Source organism: Cibotium barometz, chromosome 39 (genome assembly GCF_041138505.1).
Source record: "Cibotium barometz isolate CiBa-2024 chromosome 39, ASM4113850v1, whole genome shotgun sequence".
In the NCBI taxonomy this organism is placed as follows: Eukaryota; Viridiplantae; Streptophyta; class Polypodiopsida; order Cyatheales; family Cibotiaceae; genus Cibotium; species Cibotium barometz.
In genome coordinates, this window is record NC_141084.1 from 49057795 (window position 1) to 49083379 (window position 25585).

The following is a 25585-nucleotide window of genomic DNA, read 5'->3' on the forward strand; positions in this document are numbered from 1 at the left end:
CACAAATCTTTCTTTTGAAGGATAAACTTGTGCCTAGTCTGCCATGTATGAAAATTTCCCCTAGTAAATCTCTCTAACTATAAGTTTTTAGACATGATGGCAAGGTCTTACCTGAGAGACTCTCTTCAAGCAGTGTCTAATGCCTTGTACAAGGAAACTGAGTTTGAAAAAATATTAGTTATCCACTCCAATTCCATACAAATGCATATTTGTTGCAAGGAGATCACCTAAACCAATATATTTGGGATAGTCAAAATACCATGGTTTTCTATCGAGCCTTGATTTTGATTTCTTAATCCAAAGTTGTCTTCCTTGGGAAACAGCTCTTTTCCTAGGCTTAAGCTTTCGTTTAAAAATCCTAATTTGTTGTGACTTAGCTACCTAATTTACAGAAGCTTCTAAGTCATATGAAATTTGTATGATTTCTTTAGAATCTTCTAAATTATGACATGGGCTAGTCATATCATCAGTAATTCAAAGAGTATTGCAAAGAGTCTTCAAAGACTTTCCCTTCAATGTAATTCAAAAAGACTTACTCTTCAATGGAAATCAAAAAGACTTGTCCTTCAATGGAAATCACCTTGAATTTTGTTATTGCAGATGTGGCTGAGCTAGGCGGAGCTGAGTGGGGCATGTTGGAGCTGAAATGATAAGATTATTATTATTTTTGTATTTAATAACCCTTTATTACTAAGGCTTATAAGCCTTATGTGAAAAGGATTTACACAAATCCTTAATTAAAGGCTTTGTGTAAAGCCTTTGTTTTACTAAGGCTTATAAGCCTTATGGTGGGAAGGCTTTACACAAAGCCTTAATTAAAGGCTTAAGGCAAAGTCAAAGAAAAGCGAAGAGCTAGCCAGCGAAGAGCTCAGCTTAGGAGTCGACCCACCATCCGTCGGAAGCAGCAAAACAGACCGATTTTGAGTGCCGCCATCGCCATAAGAGCAAAGAAGGAAATACGCAGCTCGTTGCTGAGTCGACGAAGTAATTCTGAGAGAATGTACGCTCAGTCAAAGAGGCTCTAATACCACTTATTATAATATCAAGGGGGCTGATAATAATGATTAGCACATGAGCAAAATAGAGAGTGAATTATATTGATTCGATGCCTCTTTAAATAGGCTAGGGTACATGGATTAACTTAGAGTTAATGATGATTAGGTAGTAATCTCCTCCATAATCCTCTCCTCCATTATCTCCTTGATTATCTCCACCTCTTGCTTGATTAGTGCAAGAATATCTCAAAAGCAAGTGGATGTAGGGGTGCCTTTTATGGTTGATCTATGAGCCTATTATAAGAGTAAAAAAAGGCCAAGACTAATGCCTCAATAATCTACCAAAAGGATGTTTATGTGTGCATGTGATGGAGCATATCCAACATTAGCACCTCTTTTTTAAGGATCCATTTTAGGATAGCTACCAAATTCTTTACAGCTTCCATGGTCACTTTTTATGTAACATATGTGGGGGTATTATTATTGTTGTATTAAAAGTAAAACCACATGGTCAATGCCCCAAAATATTAGTAAAGACTTACCTTTTGGTGGGTACATCATCTCATGCCCTTTTTTGGTTGCCTACGATACCATGTGCAAAAAGATGGAAACTTACAAGTCTATGGTGATGGTGATGCATAGTATTCATTATTCTAGATATATGTGTAAGATGAGAGTAATCTTGTATAATTCTATAGGTGTGGTGTATAGTATTCATTATTCTAGATATATGTGTAAGATGAGAGTAATCTTGTATAGAGGAAGAAAACAATAGTGTGGTAGTTTGCACATGAGATGAGATGAGATAAAGTGGTTTTGATTGCTCAAAAATGGTTTTTTATTACATGAGATGAGATGAGATAAAGTGGTTTTGATTATAACAGCCCCTCCAAAGGCTTATATGTGTATATGTGTGTAAGTGTGTACTAGTGTGTGAAGAACCACCTCCTCTTACTGTGCAACTCATACTGGCCACTACAACTAACCACACAGCACATCGAGCACCTATGCTACCCAAGTATGCCTCTACTGAGCCCCACGTCAACTACTACTCCCGTCCGTGCGTCAACGAGAAAAGAAGGGCAACTGAATTCATTGCTGCTTGGCAAACCTTTTGCGTAAGCGGGTTCCCTCTCCTTGGCAATTTCAGTTCCACCGTCTTAAAGAGATGTAGAGTGCCTTCCATAAGGGCAATGCACATGGGGCATGTGACAAATGTGTGTTTTGTCCCTTCATCAACTCAGCCTTCATCAAATTTAATGCTATCATCAAAATCGATTTTGTCAAGCACTTCATCATCTTCTTTAGTTTTGATATTGCCACATCATTGAAATGCCTCCGTAAAAAGATGACTACATCTTCATCCATCGCTTTGATTTTATGGGATCATTTATGATCAAGGAGGAGAAACTCTCCCAATATTTATATGTGTTTGTTTGTTATATGTTATGTACCACCTTGATTTATAAAGGCAATGTCGTGTTCTTTTGTGTGTGTGTTGTTGTTATTATTGTTGTGTGATGTGGTTGTGAATTAATTCCCGTGTTGTGACTCTACCCAAGTGGCACCTCTACAGGCATGAGAAATTGGGACATGACCCCATGATTTATCCTTGCAATAGCAAGAGAGATAGCCCTTGAGGGCGGTTTGTTGGAAACAAGGTCTTGTCTGTGTGTGTTGTGTTATGAGTGTGTGAGCATAAGTGGGGGCTCCGGCCTTACTTGACGGAAGTTCAAGTTCTATGGGAGATGGAGTGCACTCAAGTACTGGGTCACGTTGGGTTAGAAAAACTCAAGGATGGCATTGGGATATGTGGCCAGTCGTTTGGTGAGTTTTTGGGGGGCTGCATGGGGGAGTGGCAGTTTGGCATGATCATCACTCCCCGGAGGAAGATTATGTGGTCTTTGTTGAGCGAGTGTGGATGCTAACCCGATCTTCTCCGTGGCCAATGTGCTTAGAGTGTTGTTTATTTTGGGATGTGGCCTACTTTAGCTTGGCCTACAACCGTGTGGGACAATGTATATCTTCCCATGTTGATGTTAATATACACTCAATGCTCGCTTCTCAGCATATATCTCACTTTGATGTTGTATAATGCACGTTTGTTAGGCCCCCGTTATGACGAGTAGCCATGGTGCATATGTCTTTAGTGGCAACCCCGATGGCTTAGACGCTGATGGGGTCATTATTGTGACCATTGATGATGGTTAGGAGATGGTCAGGGGTACGAGCGTTAGCTGGGGTCCGGGGCATTACCCTAGTTGGGGGTTCCCAGGGGGGCTAGCAGCTCCCCTGGCGGGGGTTCGACGGGAGCCCCTTGAGGCGACGGTATAAGGAATATTCCCTAGAATATTCCCTCAAATACTAGGTCCATCATTAGTGGGCGGTGGTCAGTGGGCCGCGTTCTTGATATGCAGGCAGTGACCGTATCTATGCAGTGTAATCGCCCTCGTTGTATACACGTCTACCACACTACCTACAGTACTATATATGGACATGGTTGCCATGACCTAAGGTATCCAAAGCTTGTGAGTATCCACCCCATTCTTCACCTCGTACATACTCCATCCAGAGTCTGTCTAGATTGCCATCTAAGCTCTACTTGACAGTGCATGACTAGACAGCACCATCACTTGTACCTCTTTGGTATAATCAGAATTAAAAATTCTCTCCATTGTGTATCTATTGCATTGTCTATTGTGCTTTTTCTTGCTATCTCTTTCCGTTGTGCCATATTCTTATATGGTATCAGAGCTTAGGTGCTCTTAGCAAGAATAGTGCATACATTTTAGTCTTTCTTTACATAGAACCCTAGGAGTGATGGCTTCTACCTCTACTACTACTGCTGCTGCTGCACAAGTTTTGCGCATCTGTCCACCTGCCTTCACGGAAGGAAAGCTTGATGAGACAAAGTATACTCTTTGGAAATTTAAAATCAATGCCATTCTAGACTCTTATGAGCTCCTAGAAACTGTACTGGAAATGGATGCAAAACTAGTGGGAAGTCTCGACCCCAACAACCCTTTAAACATGCTTCCGCCAGATGCTACACGTCTTCGGGCATGGAGAAGGCGCAATGCTAACGCACTTTATGCCATCATCACCAACATAAGTGATTCTGTTCTCACTCTGATTTAACATATTACCAGGGCTATAGAGGCTTGGATCATACTAAGAAATTAGTATGAGACTCGCAATCAGACTAGGATTTTATACTTGGAGTATCAGCTTGTTGTTGAAAAGTTTGCTGAAGGAGAAGCTGATGAAGAATTTACCGCGGATCAAAAATTTGCGAGATGAAACGACTGCTGTAGGGATTACACACACTAGTGAGGAGTTGGCCTGGAAATGCGGCCTGGAGGTGCATCCGAATTTTTCCATAAAAATATAATAGCTTGGCTACATCACTAAACACTTATGTTAGAGTACCATCTTTATCATTTAAAGAACTTAGTGCTATACTACTTGAGGAGGACATGCAGCTGAAGACCCGCGATGGTAGTGATGATGCATTTTTGGCCAATGCAAAGGCACGACATCTTCTGATGAGAAGAAGAAGAAGTTTCAAGGGAGCTATTATTACTATGACAAAAGTGTCACGTTGTTCAAAGACTATAGAAAGACGTGGCTGACAAGAAGAATGGCACCTTGAAGTCTTCATGGAAGGGAAAGGAGTTAGTCAACAATGTCGAGACCGGACGAGCTTGAACTTTGGGTCGCCATTGAAGAGGTATGCTCATCTGCTCAGGCTCCAGTTGATGATTCATGGATTTTGGATAGTGGAGCATCCCGAAACATGACGAGTAAGAAGGGCTGGTATAGTTCCTGGAAGCCTCTACAGGAACCCATCAGTGTTGTTGTTGTTTGGGAATAATGTTAAATGTCCAACCGAAGGGTTTGGAACCATATCTTTTGTGGCAACTACAGGTGAAGAGAAGAATTTATCAAATGTGCTCTATGTACCCCAGATAAAGAGAAATCTATTATTAGTTTACGATGACAGATCGTGGGCTTGAAGTGTTGCCATATATATAGGCAATGATGTGTGTGAACACACTTAGGACCGCCGGGGTACTTTTTCCCTCTTTAGGAGGTTTTTTCCCTCGGCTTGTATATACGCCCATTATTCTAGGGCTAACTTATCTTTGTACATTGACATAATCTAATACACTGTGTGTTGTGTGGATTCTTGCTTCTTCTTCTCCAAGTTTTGTGTGCTTTCCTGCAACCCTAATTCCAACAATTGGTATCAGAGCAGGCATCGGCTCCCAGGGCTACGCCGCTAGCAACCTTCAACTCACGTTCTCCAATTGAGTGACAGTGCAGTTTTTTGCAAAACAGGCATACGTATTCTATTGTGGACCGTGCTACATAGCACAAGTTGTTTTCTGTTCAGTCTTTGCTTCAGTACAGGTAGCTTTTGCATCAGTTTCAGTCAGTGGCCATGGCTGATAACATCAATGATGTATTTCACATGTTGTCTGTTGTGATGACAAATTGGATGGAGACAGCAACTATCCACTTTGGGCATACATGATGTAGCATGTTTTGGTTGCAAAAGGAGTGTGGAACATTGTGCAGGGTATGGATGTACGTCCAGGTTTTGTGGATGTAGGATCTGTTGAGGATGTTGCAGGTTCTAGCAGCTCTACTGTTGCTACTATTTTACCCACTGCTAAACAAGCTCATTGGGATGGTAAAGATGCGCAGGCTCATGCCTTGATTGCACTTTCTGTCAAACGTAACATCACTCCACATATTCGTTCAACTAAAATAGCAAAACAAGCTTGGGATATTCTTAGCTGGTTTGTATGTAGGTCGTATAACGAGGCAAAAATCTCTTACCTGTGTAAAGAGCTAGAATCGAAGATTATGCAAGAAGACGATGACATGAATGTTTTTCTTGCTGAGATTAAAGATCTCAAGGAACAGTTGATTTCTACAGGTGAGATTATTCCTGATCATTCTCTTGTGTGCAGACTGTTCTTGATGCTTTACCTAAGTCATATCAGACTTTTGCTTCCACGTGGAGACTTGTTACTAAGGGACAGACCTGATGTTGTCAAGTATGATACTTTAGTCAACAAGCTCTTGCAAGAAGCACAGTCCAGGCAAAATAGGGCTAGGCAACGTGCAGTTGATCAGGCATTTGTTGATGCCCAGCAGAGAAGAAGTGGTAAGGCAACCCCTTCCACTGTTTCTTCTCCTATTAGTAGGTCTGCAACTTCTTCTCCTTCCACAGGTAGCAACAATAGGTTTGAGAAGGCTCTTGATAAAGGCAAGAAAAAGATCATGTGCAACTATTGTAAGGCAACTGATCATGTCATTAAGAATTGCCCTAAGCTAAAGGCTAAAGAGGCAAAGAAGAAAGAGTCAAATGTAGCCACAATAGCGGATGCTTCTACAAATGCAGATTCTGCAAATGTTGTGCAGGGATACAGAATGGGCATTCAGCGTGTATTGCCGAAATGACCCATTTGTACATGATGCATGTTTGGCAGTTTTTGTTGACTCTAATGTATGGTATTTTGACAGTGGTGCTACAAAGCACATTACCTCGCATCATGATATGTTCACTTATCTTGAGGTTATCTCTAATGGAAATACTGTCACATGTGCTAATAATGCTTCTTACTCAATGAAGGGCGTTGGTAAAATTATGCTTACTGCTGTCTGCAAATGGCAGCGCTTTCACACTTTCAGATGCTTTGTATGTGCCAGGGATAAAGAAGAATCTATTGTTTGTCTCTACGCTTACTAGACTTGGACTTGTTGTCAAATTTGTGGATGACAGATGTACTGTTCATGATTTGACTTCTTGTGATATGATTATTGCATCTGGCACCTTGTTTTGTGGGCTTTATAGGCTCAATTCTTATGACAAGTGTGTGGAAGATTCAGCAAATGCAGTTTCTGATGAAAAGGCAGTTTCAGATGCAAAACTATGGCATGCTCGTTTTGGTCATATGAACTTTGCTAGTTTGCTGTATTTGCAGAAATTTGATATGATTGCTTCATTGCCCCCTCTTGAGGCACCATTGAAACATGTTTGTGAAGGCTGTATTTTGGGCAAAATGCAGCGTTTTGCATTTCCAAAGGATGGTTCTGTGCGGGCCACTCGCAAATTGCAACTTGTACATAGTGATGTATGTGGGCCTATGCAAACTCCGTCATTTGGTAAACACTTGTACTTTGTGACTTTCATTGATGATTACTCAAGGCATGCATGGGTATATCCCACTGAAGGCAAAGTCCGAAGTGTTTTTGTGCTTCAAACAATTTTTGCTTATGGTGGCTGAAAATGTATCCAATTGTACTGTGGGCACCCTCCGTTCTGATCGAGGAGGGGAGTACATGCCTAAAGAGTTTGATGCATTTCTGGCTAATCGTGGGATAAAACACCAATGTACAGTGCCGTATACCCCTCAATAAAATGGTGTTTCTGAGAGGAAAAACAGGTCACTTATGGAGATGGCACGATGTATGGTCAAGAGCCAAGCCTTGCCACATGCGTTTTGGCTTGAGGCTATCATGTGTGCTGCATATGTACTCAACAGGTGTCCCACTAAGGCCTTGCAGTCTGTTACTCCATACGAAGCTTGGCATGGTAGGAAACCTTCTATTGGTCACTTGCGTGTCTTTGGTTGCTTGGCCTATGCTTTAGTGCCTGTGCAACAACGTAGAAAACTGGATGATAAGGCTGTCAAATGCATTTTTGTTGGTTACAGTGCTGAGAGCAAGGATTACAAATTGTATCATCCGCAGTCAAAGCGTATCTTGATTAGTCGAGATGTTGTTTTTGTGGAAGATGCTGTGCAGCCTTTGTTATCATGTACCAAAGAGACAGGTGTGAGCTCATGGGATGTATTTGATATGTTGTTGCCTCTGTTTACAGGAGGGAATTCAAATGTAAGTCCTAATGAGGTAAATATTCAGCCTATGCAGATTTCAAACGACATCATAGATCAGCCTATTTCTGATGCAGATTTACAGGATGTAATTTATGAGGATAGGGATGAAAATGAGCAGGCTAGAGATATTCCTAAATGGCTTGTGCAAACCTTGCGTGATAGTAAAATTGATGCACCTATGTCTAGTCGTCCTCGTTTAGGTTTTCAGCATGCCTCTTATGCACATCAGATTGTTATGCTTTGGCTATGTCTAGTATGTGTGAAGAGGAAGAACCTCTTTCATTTGATGAGGCACAAAAATCAGAAAAGTGGTTGGCTGTAATGCAAAGTGAATATGATGCTATAATGAAGAATGGTACATGGTCTTTGTGTGATTTGCCTATTGGTAAAAAGGTCATTGGATGTAAGTGGGTTTTTAAGTTGAAACGAAAGCCAGATGGCAGTGTTGATCGCTATAAGGCTAGACTTGTTGCAAAGGGTTATGCTCAAAAAAAGGGCATTGATTTTGATGAGACCTTTGCTCCCACTTGTCGTATGACTACCATTCGTAGCATTTGTGCACTTGCAGCTCATAATGGTTGTAATATACAACATCAGTTGGACATAAAGACTGCGTTCTTGAATGGAGATTTGCATGAGGAGGTGTATGTATCGCAGCCTCGTGGTTTTGTTCAAAGAGGGCATGAAAACAAAGTGTGCAGGTTGAAAAAAGCTTTAAATGGTTTAAAGCAAGCTCCATGAGCTTGGTATGAAAAGATACATGCATATTTGACTGCACATAGTTTTCATAATAGTCCAACAGAAAGCACTTTGTATGTTAAACGTGTGGATGATGTACATCTAATCATTGCTCTCTATGTCCGATGACATGCTGCTCATAGGACCAAATGAGAGTCATATTGCTGATTTTAAGGCTGATTTGAATGCCTCTTTTGAGATGTCAGATTTGGGACATTTGTATCATTATTTGGGGATACAATTTAAGCAGTGTGATGGAGGTATTGCTTTGTGTCAGACAAAGTATATTGAGACATTGTTGCGGAGATTTGGCCTTGAAGACTGCAAGCCTATTGCTACTCCAATGGAGACAGGTTTGAAGTTGAGTCTTCATGATGCTGGAGATCACTTTGATGTCACACTCTATCAGACAGCTATTGGTTGCCTCTTTTATGTATGCATTACGAGGCCGGACATTCAGTTTGCAGTCTCACAGGTGAGCAGGTTTATGCATAGCCCAGGGTCTCAGCATTGGAAGGCAGTTAAATGCATCTTTTGCTACTTGAGTGACACCATACATCTTGGGCTGTTTTATCCCAAGGGGGGATCGTTGCCGCGCTAGATTCACATGCTTTTTCGGACTCAGATTGGGCTGGTTGCTATGACACAAGAGTGTCCACAAGTGGTTTTTGTTTCATGCTCTCGGTAGCTCATGCATATCTTGAATGAGCAAGAAGCAACCTACTGTGGCCACCTCTAGTTGTGAAGCTGAGTACATGGCAGCTTTCACGGTTGAGTGTGTGTGGCTCAGACGGCTTATGGTGGCTGACTTGGGTGTTGGACAGGAGTCTGCCACCTCTATCTACACTGACAGTCAGAGCGCATTGGCAGTTGCGAGAAACCTAGTTTTTCATGCTCGCACAAAGCACATTGAGGTGCATTATCACTATGTCAGGGAGAGACTCTCAACAGGAGAGATTAGCTTGGCATATGTGCCAACACACACGACGTCCTCGCCGATCTTTTCACAAAGGCGCTTCCTTGTGAGAAGTTTGAAGCTTTTCGCAAAGCTTTGGGCTTGCTCCCCTTTGTGGACTGATCTACTTCAGGCATGGCACTTCCCTATATATGAGTGCCAGCTCTCGTTCACACCATCACTCCCCCAGGGGGGATTTGTTGCCATATATATAGGCAGTGATGTGTGTGAACACACTTAGGACCGTCGGGGCACTTTTTCCCTCTTTAGGAGGTTTTTTCCCCCGGCTTGTATATACGCCCACTATTCTAGGACTAACTTATCTTTGTACATTGACACAATCTAATACACTGTGTGTTGTGTGTATTCTTACTTCTTCTTCTCCAAGCTTTGTGTGCTTTCCTCTGCAACCCTAATTCCAACATGAAGTACGCTTTAAGAAAATTGAAGCAGAAATTCTAGATGCTATTAGCAAGGTAGTCGACAAAGGAGGAAGGTGCAACAATCTCTATGAACTGAGTGCCCTTACGATGTGTCTACAGATAAGAGCACAAGGAAGATTTGGCACGAGAGATTTGGTCACATTGGATTTGCCGTGCTAAAGGAGATGCAGAAAAAGGGTATGGTAGCTAATTTGCCTGCATTTTCAGAATTGTAGGAACCATGTGAAGCTTGTATGATGGGCAAGCAACAATGCAAGGCATTTCCACAAGAAAGCAGCAATCGGGCAAAGACTCCAGAGCTGGTACATGCTAATCTTTGTGGTAAAATGTCTACTACTACATTAGGGGGATCTTCTACTTTATGCTGTTAGTCGACGATTATAGTAGGAAGATGTGGGTTTATTTCCTTCAGGATAAGGCTGAAGCTTTTAGCAAGTTCAAAAAATAGTGGTATAAGCTTGTGGAAAATGAGATAGGAAATAAGGTGAAGAAGTTTTCTATGGATTAAGGGGACAACAATTCCTTTCAACGAAATTTGACCGTACTGCAAGGACAATGGCATTAAGCGCCACTACTCACACACCTCAGCAAAATGGAGTTGTAGAACGCCGCAATCAAACTGTCATGGAGATGGCTGGATGCATGTTGAAGGCAAAGGGTTTGCCCAATACATTTTGGGCTGAAGCAGTCAACACAACAGCATATGTCCTCAATCGGAGCTACACAAAGGCACTGAAGGATGTTACACCTCAAGAGGCCTAATCTGGTAAGAAACCTTCAGTTTCTGATTTCAGAACATTTGGATGTGAATGTTATGTGCATATTCCATATGCATCCAGGACCAAGCTAATTGCCAAAAGCAAGAAAACTCTCACACATATCAAAGGATGAAGGAGTTTTCAGAGGATGAAGACTCTCACACATCACAACAGCCTACTGCTGCTCCACAAGGAAAGCCACTTCCAAAGTGGGCACAACAGCTCTTTGATGAGCGTAATCCAATACCTGATAAGCCAGAATCTTCAATAGATGGACCACGCAGATCAAGGAGAATAGAGGAGCAGAGAAGAGCATCTAATCTCATTGTCAATATGGCCTTGATGGCTGAGATAATGGGAACAGTGAAGGAGCCAGCCACCTTGGATGAAGCCTTAGCAAATCCAAAGTGGAAAGCCGCGATGCAGTCTGAGTATAACAGCATCATAAAGAACAACACTTGGGAGCTAGTTGACCGACCACCAAATAGAAAGGTAATTGGTACCAAATGGGTTTGGAAAGATAAGTATAAGGCTGATGGCTCACTTGAAAAATACAAAGCTAGGTTGTTTGCATAGGGATTTTCACAGGTACAGGGTTTTAACTTTGATGAAACCTTTGCTCCCACAGCTTGTATGACAACTATATTAGGGCGGTACTTGGCTGCCCATAAAAAGTGACCAGTCTTTTACATGGATGTCAAATCAGCATTTTTGAACGGCCATCTCAAGGAGGGGGTATATGTAGCTCAACCACTAGGTTTTGAAATGCTCGGATCAGAAAACAAAGTTTGCAGAGGCTGAAGAAGGCATTTTACGGGCTGAAACAGGTCCCAAGGGCATGGTATCATAAGATAGACCAATTTTTCAAAAAGATTAGGTTTATAAGAAGTGCTTCTAATGCTAACTTGTATGTTCTAAAGAATCATGGCAAGATTGTTTTGGTTGTCTTGTATGTAGATGACTTAGACTGTAAGATTCCTCCCTCCATATTTTGAGGTGTGCAGGTATAAGAACCTCCCTTTCTGATCTTATAATTATTCCCCTTTCTGAAATAAAAGAAAGATCCTGTTTTATCCTTTTTTGACCTAGAGAGAGAAAATATCTAGAGAGAGATAATTCAAAATTAAGATATTTTTGGATATAAAACCCTCCTAGTGTCTAAAAATGGTTTCCCCTGAAACAGAAATTCAAAAAGAACATTTCAATGTGCAATTGGAATTAATTGAAAATAGGTATAAAGGACCTTAGCCAAAGGGTCCAGATTTTCAGAAATTTTTGGATTATGGTCCAATTAGGGTTCCTATGGACCAATAAGATTAATCCAAGTGTAGGGAGGAGATAAATTGAAGAATAAAAGAAAAACCCCCAAAAATGAGTAAATGCTCACATAAGATGAAGAGTTACGACTGACTACAAGGTTTATTAGTTACAAATTAAGAGATATTTAGAGGAAATGATACATTTTTGACACCTCAGTGTGGGGATCTCCCCTCATGAAGGAGGCACCTATTTCACATGTGTGGAGTTTTAAACTCATAAATAATGAGATATTTTCATCTCTCCTCTCTCCTGTTTCAACTAGATCAAAAAAGTAAGCTGAACTGACCCCCAAAAATGGTCAAAAATTGACCAAACTGATCTGGAAAATTCTAGAATCAGTTTGCTTGGTTAGAGGCTCACTTTTTCCTATAAATAAAAGCCTCCTCCTTTGTAAAAGCTTAATGTTGTTTATGCACTGTTACTCTGCTCCTGTCTCCTAAGCCATTTACATTAAATTTTTTTAATAATTCAATTATTTTTGGCCTAATCCTCTCCAAAGTGAATTGGTGGCCACTCTTGCTTCAAACAAGAGTAGAACCCTCAATCCCTTAAGCCAAAGAGAGCTTACAAGCTCTATGTAAGCTAATTTTTTTACTTATTTAATTTTAAATCTATGGTTTTCTTGATTTTTATGTTTTACAGTTGATTGAATTAAATTCAAATGCTATGCCTTTGATAAAAAGGCCACCCCCTTCTCTTCTTTACATTCCAGCCTTTCTTAATCCTAGAAAGATTAACTAATGGATTAATCAAACTCTTCTTATTGTTTACTCTCTTGAATTTAGAAAATTTTGTAGATTAGAGTTCTATGAATCTAATTTAGGTTAATTTAAGTCAATTAAAGAATGATAAAAATGGAAAATGGTCAGGCATACAAAGGAGGTTATAGTAAAATTTTCCAGAATTTTGTGGAAAAGAAAGTTTATTTTTATGTTATTCCAAAAGAGTAATTCCCACCATTTCTACATCTAAAAGAAATATTCTGATTACTCCATGTACATATTCACCTATGAATATGCATGGATATCACTGATATTAATTATTAAATTTGATTTTTATGCATAGAAAGATGCATAAAGGAATTATTTTTATTTCAAAAGTGTTATTCTCATTAAAATTGATTTTTATGCATAAAAAGATGCATAAAGAAATTATTTTTATTTCAAAAGTGTTATTCTCATTAAACTTGATTTTTATACGTAGAAAGATGCATAAAGGAATTATTTTTATTTCAAAAGTGTTATTCTCATTAAAATTGATTTTTATGCATAGAAAGATGCATAAAGGAATTATTTTTATTTCAAAAGTGCTATTCTCATTAAAATTGATTTTTATGCATAGAAAGATGCATAAAGGAATTATTTTTATTACAAAAGTGTTATTCCTATTAAATTTGATTTTATGCATAAATAGATGCATAAAAGGATATATATATATATATATATATATATATATATATATATATATATAAGTGTTACTCCCATTGAAGTTGATTTTTATGCATAAATAGATGCATAAAGAATTTTTATATCAAAATTAGAATTCTCTTAAATTTTCTATGTTTGAATTCTATGAATGGATGGATGGATGTGAAATAGATAGATGTGAATGAGTGGATGGATGGATGTGATGTGAATAGAGGTGATGAGAATAGAGGTGATGAGATGTGAGGTGAACAGATGTGATGAGATGTGATGTGAATCAAATAGATGTGAATGAATGGATGTGATGTGAATAGAGGTGATGAGATGTGAGGTGAATAGATGTGATGTGAGGTGATTGAATAGAGGTGATGAGATGTGAGGTGAATAGATGTGATGTGAATCAGATGAATGGATGGATGGATGTGATGTGAATAGAGGTGATGAGATGCGAGGTGAAAAGATGTAATGTGAATCAGATAGATGTGAATGAATGGATGGATGGATGTGATTTGAATAGAGGTGATGAGATGTGAGGTGAATAGATGTGATGAGATGTGATGTGAATCAGATAGATGTGAATGAATGGATGGATGGATGTGATGTGAATAGGGGTGATGAGATGTGAGGTGAATAGATGTGATGAGATGTGATGTGAATCAGATAGATGTGAATGAATGGATGAGATGTGATGTCATGTGAACCAAGATGTAAATGAATGATATGGGATGTGAGTGGATGATATGTGATGAAAATGGATGTGAATGTGTATGTGAAAAATGGATGTGGATGTGTATGTGAAGAATGGATATGGATGTGTATGTGAAGAATGGATATGGATGTGTATGTGAAGAATGGATAGGAGTGTGTATGAATGGATGGGAGTGTGTATGTGAAGAATGGATGTGAATGTGTATGTGAAAAATGGATGTGAATGTGTATATGAAGAATGGATGTGGATGAGTATGTGAAGAATGGATGTGGATGTGTATGTGAAGAATGGATGTGGATGAGTATGTGAAAGAATGGATGTGGATGTATGTGAAAGAATGGATATGGATGTGTATGTGAAAGAATGTGATGTGACATGAATATATGTGGATGTGAAGTGATAGATATGAATGTATGGATAGATGTGAGTAGTCATACATGTGAACGATTGGATGGATGTGGATGAATGAGATGAGATGTGTATGAATGAGATGTGATGTGGATAGAAGTGATGTGATATAATGTGGATAGAATACATGTGATGGGATGGTTATGAGAGTGAATGTGGTGGAGATGAATGAATGAATGTGATGGCTATGAATGAATGTGATGTGATGGATGTAAATGGATGTAAATGGATGTGATGTAAATGTGATGTGATGGATATAAATGGATGTGATGTAAATGAATGTGATGGATTTGAATAGATGTGATGTGATGTGAATCGGGATGTGAATGAATGAGATGTGATGTCATGTGAATCGGGATGTGAGTGAATGAGATGTAATGTAAATTGGGATAGATGTGATATCTGATGTGAATGAATATGATGTGATGAGATGTGGATATGGGTAGATGTGAGTGATGAGAACTGATGCGGATAAATGAGAAAATATGTGATGAGATGGAAAAAGATGTGATGTGAATGGGAATACATATGAAATAAATGAGGATTGATGTGAAACAATGTGGAAAGACGAGAGTTCGTTATAGAAACTGTATTTATGAACTATTTTTAAATGGTTGTTTTATGTCAAGAATGCTGGGGAAGCATTTAAACCGTCTTATGAATAAGGTCCTAGAGACCTATCTGATAAAGTTGCAACAGCTGACGGAGAGTCAATGGAGGACATCTCACGTAGCAAGGTCGGCTGAGGTCTTGATTTTAAATGTTGAGCTTCCGGTATGGTGTTTTAGGGACCAAGGAAGCGGCCTATGAGTGAAGCACTAGGTGACCTACAAAGGATCCTAGAGAGTGCTGACCATACGGTGCTCGTGTAAAAGAGCACGAATTTCTCCATTCCTTTTATTTCTCGAGATAATAGGTCGATGTAGATGCTATAGCTCAGTGTGTTGTTGGTAGAGCTAATAAAGTTTAGGGTTTTTTAAGGTGTGTATAGTAGTGGATAAGTGGTGTGAGAACATGACTGCTCTGCGATTTTAAAAAGATAGCAACAGCAAAAAAAGTGATTTCTGGGGCTTGATTTCATGATGGCAATGGAAAGCATAAATATCGTGTGTGCATGTGCGCATAAGGTGTGGGTGATAAGGCTTACGATTCTAGGATAACAATGTTTGCACATAGTAAGATAAGGAATACCTATCTAAGTCTTCCCCTAGAGGATAACAAGGGAGAGCATAAAGCTAACTAATGTAATCCAAAGCTAGAGGAACGCTAAAGGAAGGTAAGGGAGGGTACAAGACCAATCCGTGCTATCCAAACATAGAGCACATGATGTCACTTTAAAGAAATACAAAGCACATCTCACAAATTGAGGCACCCATGCAGGCACAAACACACAGAGAAAGGGGTGCTAGGTACCCCAGACCTAGCCCTCTTTTTGACAATGCAAAGATTCTGCATGTATACGTTTCCTTCAGAAGGGGTCGATATTCGTGCTGGCAGAGAATTGGCAAGTGCGTTTTTGGGTGAAGTCGTCGTTGTTGGTTCGGGTTCATGACACAAAATAGTTGAAACACGAGGAGGAGCTGAGTTCGTGATATTGTGAAGCGTGTATCTTTTGATATCGCGAAGCGTGTATCTTTTGAGCGGCATGCTAAGAAACACCTCAACAACAAAAGAGAGAGGCAAATTTATAAATGCTTCTGCACTTTCCAGAAACTCAAAAAGAAGCATGCACGTGAACTGCATGCCAAAAAATGACGGGCTGGCATGCAACACTAATATATATATTGAACCTTCCACAAACATTGTGCATCGAATAAGATGACAAAAGCATCGAAAATAGAAGCCCACAACATTTTTGGTTGGGTATTAATTTATTATTCATCGGTGGCACATACATTGTGGGCACATGCATTAAGGTATTATTTCACATTTGTGGTTGCATGGTGGAGTTTTCTTTTACACCGGCTTTTTCGTCTGACGTTGTATTCATCTTTCGCCATATTGTTGATGTTGCCATGCTGTGCCACTGCTTTGGTCGGCTTTTGGAAGTGCATGTAGCTCGCTTCCACCATGGTGATGTTGCCATTGCGTGCTGGTGCTTCAGTCGGCTTCTGGAACTACATGTCTCTCATTTGCACGATGGGTTCTTACATGCTCGTGGCTTCATAGTTTGTTCCTGGTTGGCTAAGATTTTCGTGAGCACGATGCTTCGACCTTCTTTTAGTCGGTATATGCGGCTCGGATTTCGTTTTCTGGAGATCTGTGGTACATAGTCATGTTTTTTGGACTGTTTCTATTTCATGGCAAGTTATGGTCTCGTGTGCTATTTAATCAGGGTGCGCATTGTCTTGTTCACTGCCTTGTTGTTCATCACCATGCCTCCCAAAAGGAAACCCATACATGATATCAATAATATCATGCAAGTTGACCGGCGGCCTTCATCTTTCCCTTGTGTTGAAGGTCTTCCATCCACCTACAATCTGGCACAACCTGCAGCAGCAGTTTCGCAGTCTCCATCAACATCTACAGTGCCCGGGCAATAAGTTGCTTCTGTGCAAAATCGTCTTTTCACTCCTCCCAAAGTCCCTTCGATTGTTCGTAATAACTTGCATGCTATCAAGCAAAGAGCTCGATCTTCTGGTCTGTATAAGCTCCACTTTTGATAATATTTAAATGTATTTTCTTCTCTGTGTATGCACTGACGAGATTTTCTGTATAAGCTCTGAGCATATGTTTTAATATATGTTTTCTTGAAAACGTTTTGTAAAAAACTTTTTGCATTGCTAATAAGGTCAAATCTACATCCAAACCTTATTTTTTTAAAGAAAATATTAATCAACAAAGTAAATATACAAATATGTGCCCACACAAAGAAGCTTCATTTAATATTCGGTACTACTGTAAATCTGCACCCAAACCTCTCTTTTTTTTCCTAAAAATATAAATCAAAGTAAATATCTTTTTTTTCTATGAGTTTGGCTTCGTTTATTGCCAACACATAAATTAAATAATCACTAAAAATCTTCTTACATTGTTTGCAGAAGAGATAAAGAACATGAAATAAATTTTGCTTCTGGAGTTGCCTTTTTTATTTAAGAAAATGCTACTTAATTGTTCGACGATCATTTGATTTATGTGTGTTGCTTGTAATAAATTAATAATGCCAAAACATAGTAAATGTTGTGGGTGCATATTTGATTGTTGGGCGGTTATTTGACTTATGTGTAACATTGCTAGCTTACTGTAAACAGCTGAAAATACTCTCGGTGCATATTTAAAATCTCGTAGTTAGCACACATAGAGCTTTTGACTCACTTCAACAACCTATTCACTTGAACCTATTAATTAATTTTTTTTTATACTTTATTGTACTGCTATTGTTACATTAGAAGCTTACTGCATTGATTGTTCTGAAGGATCCACAAAGCACGACGACAAAGGGAAAAAACCATTGACAAGTGAAAAAAATGCAAATTCAGAGCCTGCTGTGCACAAGATTCCTTCTTTCCCACCAGAGAAGAAAACAAAGCTCTTCAAAGTGTTGGTGATGACAGTTGCTATCGAAAATGGAGATATAAAATTTTCATGTTAGGAACCCCTAGAAGAATTTATCAAAATGGAGTGTTTAAAAGGCCTCTTTGGAGTGGAAAAATGTGGCACCTTGAACCACTTGCATTTTCAAATGTTTGTTAGTTTCATGGCTCCATCCCTCATAAGTATAAACAAAACCATAAAAAGATATTTAGGCTAGGATTTTTTCAAGCCTGAGGGTGGCTTGGTTATGTGTAGAGGTCTTAGACAAATTAAAATGCACACCTTCGAAGGCATGGTAGGTTATTGTATGAAAGACTTGCACAAGCCACACTTCAAGTTCTTCTTGCACAATATATCTAGCGAGGAGATAACAAGAGAACATCAGCTATACACTTTATATGGCCAAGCTAGCTTGAAGAATAAAGTTTGCTCATCGCCTTCAATCTTTTTGAGAGAGCATATGTATACATGGATAATTACACAGCAAATAAGCTTGGCGCTTCAATGCAAAGCACTCTGTTGAAAATTGTCCACACTAGAAAGTACTACCTAGTAGCCTCATGGATAATTCCAAATACCGGTTCAAGTATGAGCAGAAAAGATCTATTGCGGTATGGAAAGTTATAAAGCTTCCTCACTTGACCCAGTGCATAGACATAGAAGAGATTTGTTTCGCAAATTCTCCTCTTGCCAGATATTTCAATCCGGCGCATGCAAGAGCAAACAGAGAAGATGAAGAGGATGAAAGTAGGATGGTGATGAAGTACAAAACATGCAAGGCAACGACAGTGTAGAACCAAGGACTCAAGGGGGAATCCCATAGTCATTGATGATGATCAAGAAGCCTAATCACCGCATGACTATAACAGATCTTATCTTTCTGTATGGGAGAGGGCAAATAAATTCAAAAAAGCCATCGTGAATGGAGACAAATTTGTGCCACTCTCCCTAGAAGTCTGTAGATTTGTAGGTTGAGCTCACTAAGGAAGAAGCTTGTTTTGTGTAGTCTCAATTTCTACAATTTGGTTTTCACCTATGTAATTACTTCGATGCTGGTTGTAAATAACACGTGTTGCTTTTGTGCATATACATGTATCTTCTTGCAACTTCTGTACATCGTTTTTCTAACCTTGCCAAGTGTAAGTTCTGTAACGTTATAAAATATGTATTTTATAACCTTGACTTTCTAAGGTTTGTAAACTTGGACTTTATAAGATTTATAACCTTAGACTTCATAAGGTTTGTAACCTTTTGAAGTCTAAGGTTCAAGTGAATATGCACCATAAAAAAATTAATTGATAGGTTCAAGTGAATAAGCATCGAAAATAGAAGCCAATATGCACCCAAAACTTTTTTGGTGTCGATATTTAATTGCCAATATGCGCACCCAAAACGTTTTTGGTGTCGATATTAATTAATTTTCTACGACACCTAATTAAATTGTTTTTTGTGGTCCCACTTGAGTGGGCCCCGGGTGTTTTTTTTAAAAAAAGTTTGTGGTTTTAAGAAGTTTTTTTTTTAATGGTGCTGCCTTTTTTAGTATGTCCAAAAACGTGGCTTTTTTTTTCATTTATTCTAGGTCGTCTCCTTTTTTTTATTCGCATGCATTTGTTCTAGTGCCGAATACACCTTTGAATATAGCTCTCTTCCCCCCCCCCCCCAAATCGCCTTCGTCTCCCTCTTCCTCTCCCTTCTTCCATCCAACTGCCTCAGCCTCTTGCCTCTGTTCTTTTTTTTCTCTCCAGTCTGCTAGGCTCTCTCTCTCTCTCTCTCTCTCTCTCTCTCTCTCTAGTGATGACGTAGCGTCTCCTCTCCTCGGGTATCCTGTGTGTGAGGCAAGACTGATAGGGTTGACCGAACTAGAGACCTTACAAAGAAACGGAGGGAGGACTAGCAGGACTTGTAGGACTTTTAGGGTTGAGGACTGGTGGGACTTTTAGGGTTTTAGGGTTGAGGACTGGTAGGACTTTTAGGGTTGAGAGAATGCGCATGAGAAGAGGCGGAGGCGGTTGGAACTTCAGGTTGACGGAGGGAGAGAGGGAGAGAGAGAGAGAGAGAGAGAGAGGGGCAGGAGACAACGGCAGTTGGGGTGAGGGAAAAGGAGCTGAAGGCGGTTACACACGTGGAGGGAAGCGGACAATAGAGAGGGGGCGAGGACGAGGAGGAGACTGATGAGGCACTGGCGAACTAGATAGCGACGAGGACGATATGAAGAGAATCACATACATCGAAAGAACGTACCAAACATGTAGCCGTGGAAACAGATCAGCACGACGAAGACGGAAAGACACGGACAAACATACTCCCCGATCCTGAAGTCGAGCACACAAACAAAGTGCACGAAATATCCGACCCATAAAAGCAAAGATACCAGCGAACATCAGCAAACACATCAGCTTCGCGAACATGAGCCAGCACAAACATGGCGACCATGCATGCGCATCGGACGAGAAGGAAGAAAGCGAGCTGGCACGAATCAACCACCAGACACAGCAGATCAACGAGCCGCAATTAGAACAGACTGCAAACGCCAAGTGCACGAAATATCCGACTCAGACATAAAAGCAAAGATACCGACGAGCCAACACAGCACGTTCGCGAACACGAGCCAGCACAAACATGACACGACCATGCGCATCGGACGGTTAGGAAGAAAGCGACGCAGCACAAACCAACCACCGGACACGGCAGCTTCACGAAGAAGACCAGCAAGAAGAATCTGATGACGACTAGATGTGGCAAGTTATTTCGGGTGTTCGTCTGGGCCAAGATTTACTTTCGGTCGAGGTGAATATAAAGACCTCGATTGCACTATATTCCCATGAGGGCGTGTAATGGTAGAGCAGCGGACTCGAGAGTTCGGGGTGTTGAAATTTGGTCCACCAACCTTTGGCTGCCCACCAACTGATAAAATATATCCTCAGGCTCGGTCCTCGTTTGAAGCCCGCCGGGAAGTGTGTAATGCAACCACGCCCGTCGCCCACCATCTAGATCTCCTTTTCATCTATTGCCAAATGAGAGCTTCGATGCCTGACAAGCTGTGAGTAACCAGCCAAAAAAAGTGTGTTCTGCTACTGGCCTTGATTGTGGCACTATAACATTGTTCTCATCAGCAAAAGAGACGCACATACCAAAATTCACTGTCTGATACATTATCGTGCGGTATGATTAGTGTATAGGAAAAGTCCAGTGCATCTTCATCGCACCTGACCAGAAAATACTTATTAAGAAGATATTCTTCTTAAACTCGTCTTGTGAATGGAATCGTTGTGCCACCTATTACATTTGATATTATGGTGGTAATGTTCAATGATGGACTTGCTACCACGAACACCAACTCAAATATCCTTAGATGGAAGATGGAGAAAAAAAGGCTATGAGGACACACACACACACAGAGAGAGAGAGAGAGAGAGAGAGAATGCTATGAGTATGAGGGTGGGGAGAGAGTAGACTCTGAAGACTTGAAAAAAGGGGGGTTACGAGGGTTCAGAGTTGGGCAAGGAGCACCAGAGAAGTTCAGAGATTTTCGGGCGGAGCTTGATGCAGCTGTGGGGGCGAGTTTACATAAAGAGCCAAGAGATGCTTTGCATGGGCCAAAAAGCCACCGACATTCATTCAAAATAACAGCCCTTAAAGAAAACAACTGAATACAAAAACGCTTTTTAAAAAAACGGGTATTTTCTCAAGGTAATACAAACAAGAGACAATTCACTTGGACGTACCAGACACAAGACACCCATACACACACAACAACCATGCCCCAAATAGAATACGAAATATTAAAAGTTGTATATATATACCTGGATGAATCTAGGAACATGTCCAAATTCACCATAATAACCTCATGGTAGTCATCCACAAGACTATAAACCATCAACTCCATCATGCATAATATGGACTAGATACTAGGACATCCCCACTAGCATCATCAGTGCCTAGTAGTGGGTGTAGAACTTCGTATCAATACACCCACACCCCATGCGCATGCACTCGTGCAAACACACATGCATAAGAGCATACATCCATACAAAGGTCTGTGTACTGAGTTTCTGTGAGAGCTCCCGAGATGTAGGGCAGACTCATAATGAAGCTTAGCACTAAGGGATCATAACAAGAGAGAATTATTACAACATTATCAAATACAAAAAGTGCCTGATCTGGACCCTTTATGCCAAAATGATAATTTCCAAATGCTAAAGCTGGTCATAGCATTTGATCTTAAAAGGCTTTGAGTTGAAGTTTTGCCGAGGAGCTTTTTCCACTCTCTTAGTGCCTTTGGGGGGACCACAATCCTCGGCAATTATGCCCGAATGGCAGGCAATCCAACATTCTGACACCATAGATAGCAGCAGCACCACATTTTCCCTCACTCAAACAAATACTTCTCACCACATCAAAAATGCGGCCCGCTGAACTGCCTATTTGAACCATCCACCAGAAACACCAAAAACACCATTGAAAAACAGGTATCTATTACAACATTGCAGCCCCCTCCACATCTTAAACTTCAATGTTGCCTTACATGAGGGTGCAAGTTGAATAACCTTCTACAATGATCTGTTCATACAATGTAGGGAATTACCAGAAGAACTTCCAACTTCCACAGTTCTTCCAACTTCCACAAAAAATAAAATAGACCTTATCAAGTCATACAAATAAGCCAAGCAAAGACACTGTCAAATTCAATCCCCCAGTTTAAAAAAATTGAGTTGTCTAGGGGCATCTTTTTAAAGACCCCCATCCACTAGCAGCTTGCCACCTCAATCTAGACAGTCAACCAGCTGAAAAACACAGCAAATTCTATAATGGCAGTGAGGGTATCCAAATGCCATAATGCATCTTAGCGCAAATCACAAAAAAGCATACACAACCTCATTCCATATGTCTGGAAGTCCAGGCAAGCACCAATGACTGCAGTCTTGGCGAGGGCCCCTTCCTCGAGTGTTGTCTTGAGGGACTTGGCCAAAAATAGAAGGATGGCCATCTTTTCGAAATTCGGAGAATCGAGTCACATTTAAAATCTGCACTGGATTCTTCATATGCCGCACAATATCCTCTACCACCTGCATCTTCTCAGGATAGCTTGGGATAAGAGACTCATTGAAAATAGGCTCTTTCTCATTGTTGCACTGACCACCGGAATTCCATTGGCCGCCACTAGGAAAGACGAGACAAATGCATGAAAACCCTAGTTTTATCATATTGATTGCAAACCCCACTCACTGTGCATACTTAAGGCCTGGACTCACTTCACTCTCTCCCATTGACTATATTAGCTTGGTTGCGAATTCAACCAAACAAGTCCAAGCATCACCAGGTATCCTGATGAGCCTTAATAACTGCACCCATAACCGTCCCCTTAGCATCCCTCTCTCTTCGACATCAAATAGTAGCTATCACACAATATGTATGATGGCAGCAAACACCTTCGACTTAGCAACTTACTTGAAATGTGAAGGTGAATAACTGCAAAAGAAAACTTTTGTGAGCTTTGGATTCACGTTCTTGTCTATCCATGACCCCCAAGTTTTCATAGCTTTCTTGAATGCAACCATCACTGGCAATCTTTCATGGACCATCTCACCCTCCTGAAAATAGTCTTTCCTTCCATGAAAAAGTACCACAACACACAAAACCAGATAAGTAAGATGATCATACCCTCGTGAGTGCATGACCCAAACACATCCGCAATAATGAGATTGAAGAAGCTAAATGGCATACCCTCTGGCACTCTTGCCGTGAGTCCACCAATGGCCAGTTGTAAAAATAAGGACATCAGCATGCTGCCATTTCTTTGAAGTTTTATCTATGGTGTCGAGCCTTAGTGTTAGCCTTGGCTTTCCAGAGAGACCTTTCCTTTGCCTTCCTTCTGCTACCAAGAAGTGTGAGCGATAAAATTCCACCCTCGCATTGTAGTCCTGAAGCTAACCCACGGTTAGACCCAGAAACATGAGTGGGTCGCATTGGTGACCATGTACCAGCATTTTTACATGTACAACAAAAGTATAAGCAAGCATCTAGAGTAGCACATGCCAGAAACTTGAACACATAGTCACCCTTGCCCTTGCTGATGCGGTGCCCTCGCATCTCCAGCATGCGGCTCTTGTTGGCCAGCCCTTCTCGCAGAAGGCAAAGCATAGACTCCCATTGGTTCCTCATCAGGGAATCTCCTGCAAACACCAGGCGCTTCCCCCTCAACTTCTGTAAGAAGTTCTGAGCTTTGAACCTGACACCCCCAATAAAAGGGTGTGTGTGCGCGCGCGCGCAAACACACACACACACACACACACACAAAAGGAACGTGTTGGATTCCCTTCAGTGCAAATAATACTAGCTCCATAGCCTGAAAATCCATCTTTCATACCTTGGAAGATCACAGCCCCTGGGTTTCCATCTCCACTTAAGATAATCTGAATCAGGCCTTCCGTTCTCTTGGCAGCTGAAAGCTTCATCCACATAGGGGCAGGAGCGAGGGCTGTAAAGAGGGTAATGGCTGCCATCGCGGACCCATTCTCCCACCGACATGTCGCATGGAGAGGTAACATTAGATCCGGATTCAGGGGGTAGCTTCTTAAGAGTCCAGAGAGGAGGCGGGGGTATGGGCGGCGGGGAAGCAGATGAGACGAATGCAGAAGAAGGCGAGGAAAGAGTCGGCGTCTGTGGTGGCGGTGCCGTAGAAGAGGCCTTGCTGCTCACATTGTTACCCTCGGTAAAGAGAAAGATGCTCTTTTGGTAAGGCTCTCGAGAAGAACTGGTGGGTGAAGCGTCCCCGTGTGCCATGCTGGGGTTTGAGAAGAGCAGGCCGTAAAGCCAGGAGCCGCGTCGAAGAGGCGTGGAGGAGGAGAAGAGCAGGAGAGCGGAGAGCGAGAACGCAAGACCTAGCAGGCACACGCACAGCAAGCCCACGCGCCAGCGATGGAGAGCGTACAATCGCTCCATCTCCACTGTCCACTCCACTATGAGTATGGCGTTACCCTTTATAGCTACTTGCTGAGACTAATGGCGAGACCAGTCTCCCTTTATTTTCTTTGAATAATTGCTCCTCTTGCTTGCCTTTGCTTTGCTTGCATACGATCCTGACTCCTGAGGCTGGCCGCTGAAGACACCATAAAAAATAAAAACGACGACTTAGTGAGGAGACAACCCATCCAGATCCTCCTGACATGAAAGGACCACCGTACCATAGAGTAGGTTTTAAAATTGAAGATAGTCATGGACATCTCTCTCTCTCTCTTTCTCTCTCTTACTCTCTCTTTCTTGCCACCTACAAAATTGGAGCAGATGGGCTAGTGCGAGGGACCATAAAAAGGCCATGATCCACCCCAGTTCAAGTCCCACCATTGGTCATATACGCCCTCGTGTTGCATTCTACCAATTTAATACCTCT

At 41.0% G+C, this 25585-nt stretch overlaps 1 protein-coding gene across 2 annotated transcripts; it reads right to left on the reverse strand.

Moving 5' to 3' along the window:
* Positions 1–20966: 20966 nt before the first annotated feature.
* Positions 20967–25219, reverse strand: LOC147616194 (protein trichome birefringence-like 5). Of its 2 annotated transcripts, none has more exons than XM_086778844.1 (5): positions 24563–25219; positions 24232–24424; positions 23920–24116; positions 23644–23802; positions 20967–21401 (listed from the first exon to the last, which is right to left on the reverse strand). In XM_086778844.1, the coding sequence occupies exons 1-5, from the start codon at positions 25135–25137 to the stop codon at positions 21305–21307; spliced, it is 1221 nt and encodes a 406-aa protein (XP_086634970.1). In that variant the 5' UTR covers positions 25138–25219; the 3' UTR covers positions 20967–21304. The 2 variants fall into 2 exon arrangements, with proteins under 2 accessions (XP_086634970.1, XP_086634969.1); XM_086778843.1 differs by lacking the exon at positions 20967–21401 and adding an exon at positions 22301–23355 and having other exon boundaries at positions 24563–25202.
* Between the last annotated feature and the right edge of the window lie 366 nt (positions 25220–25585).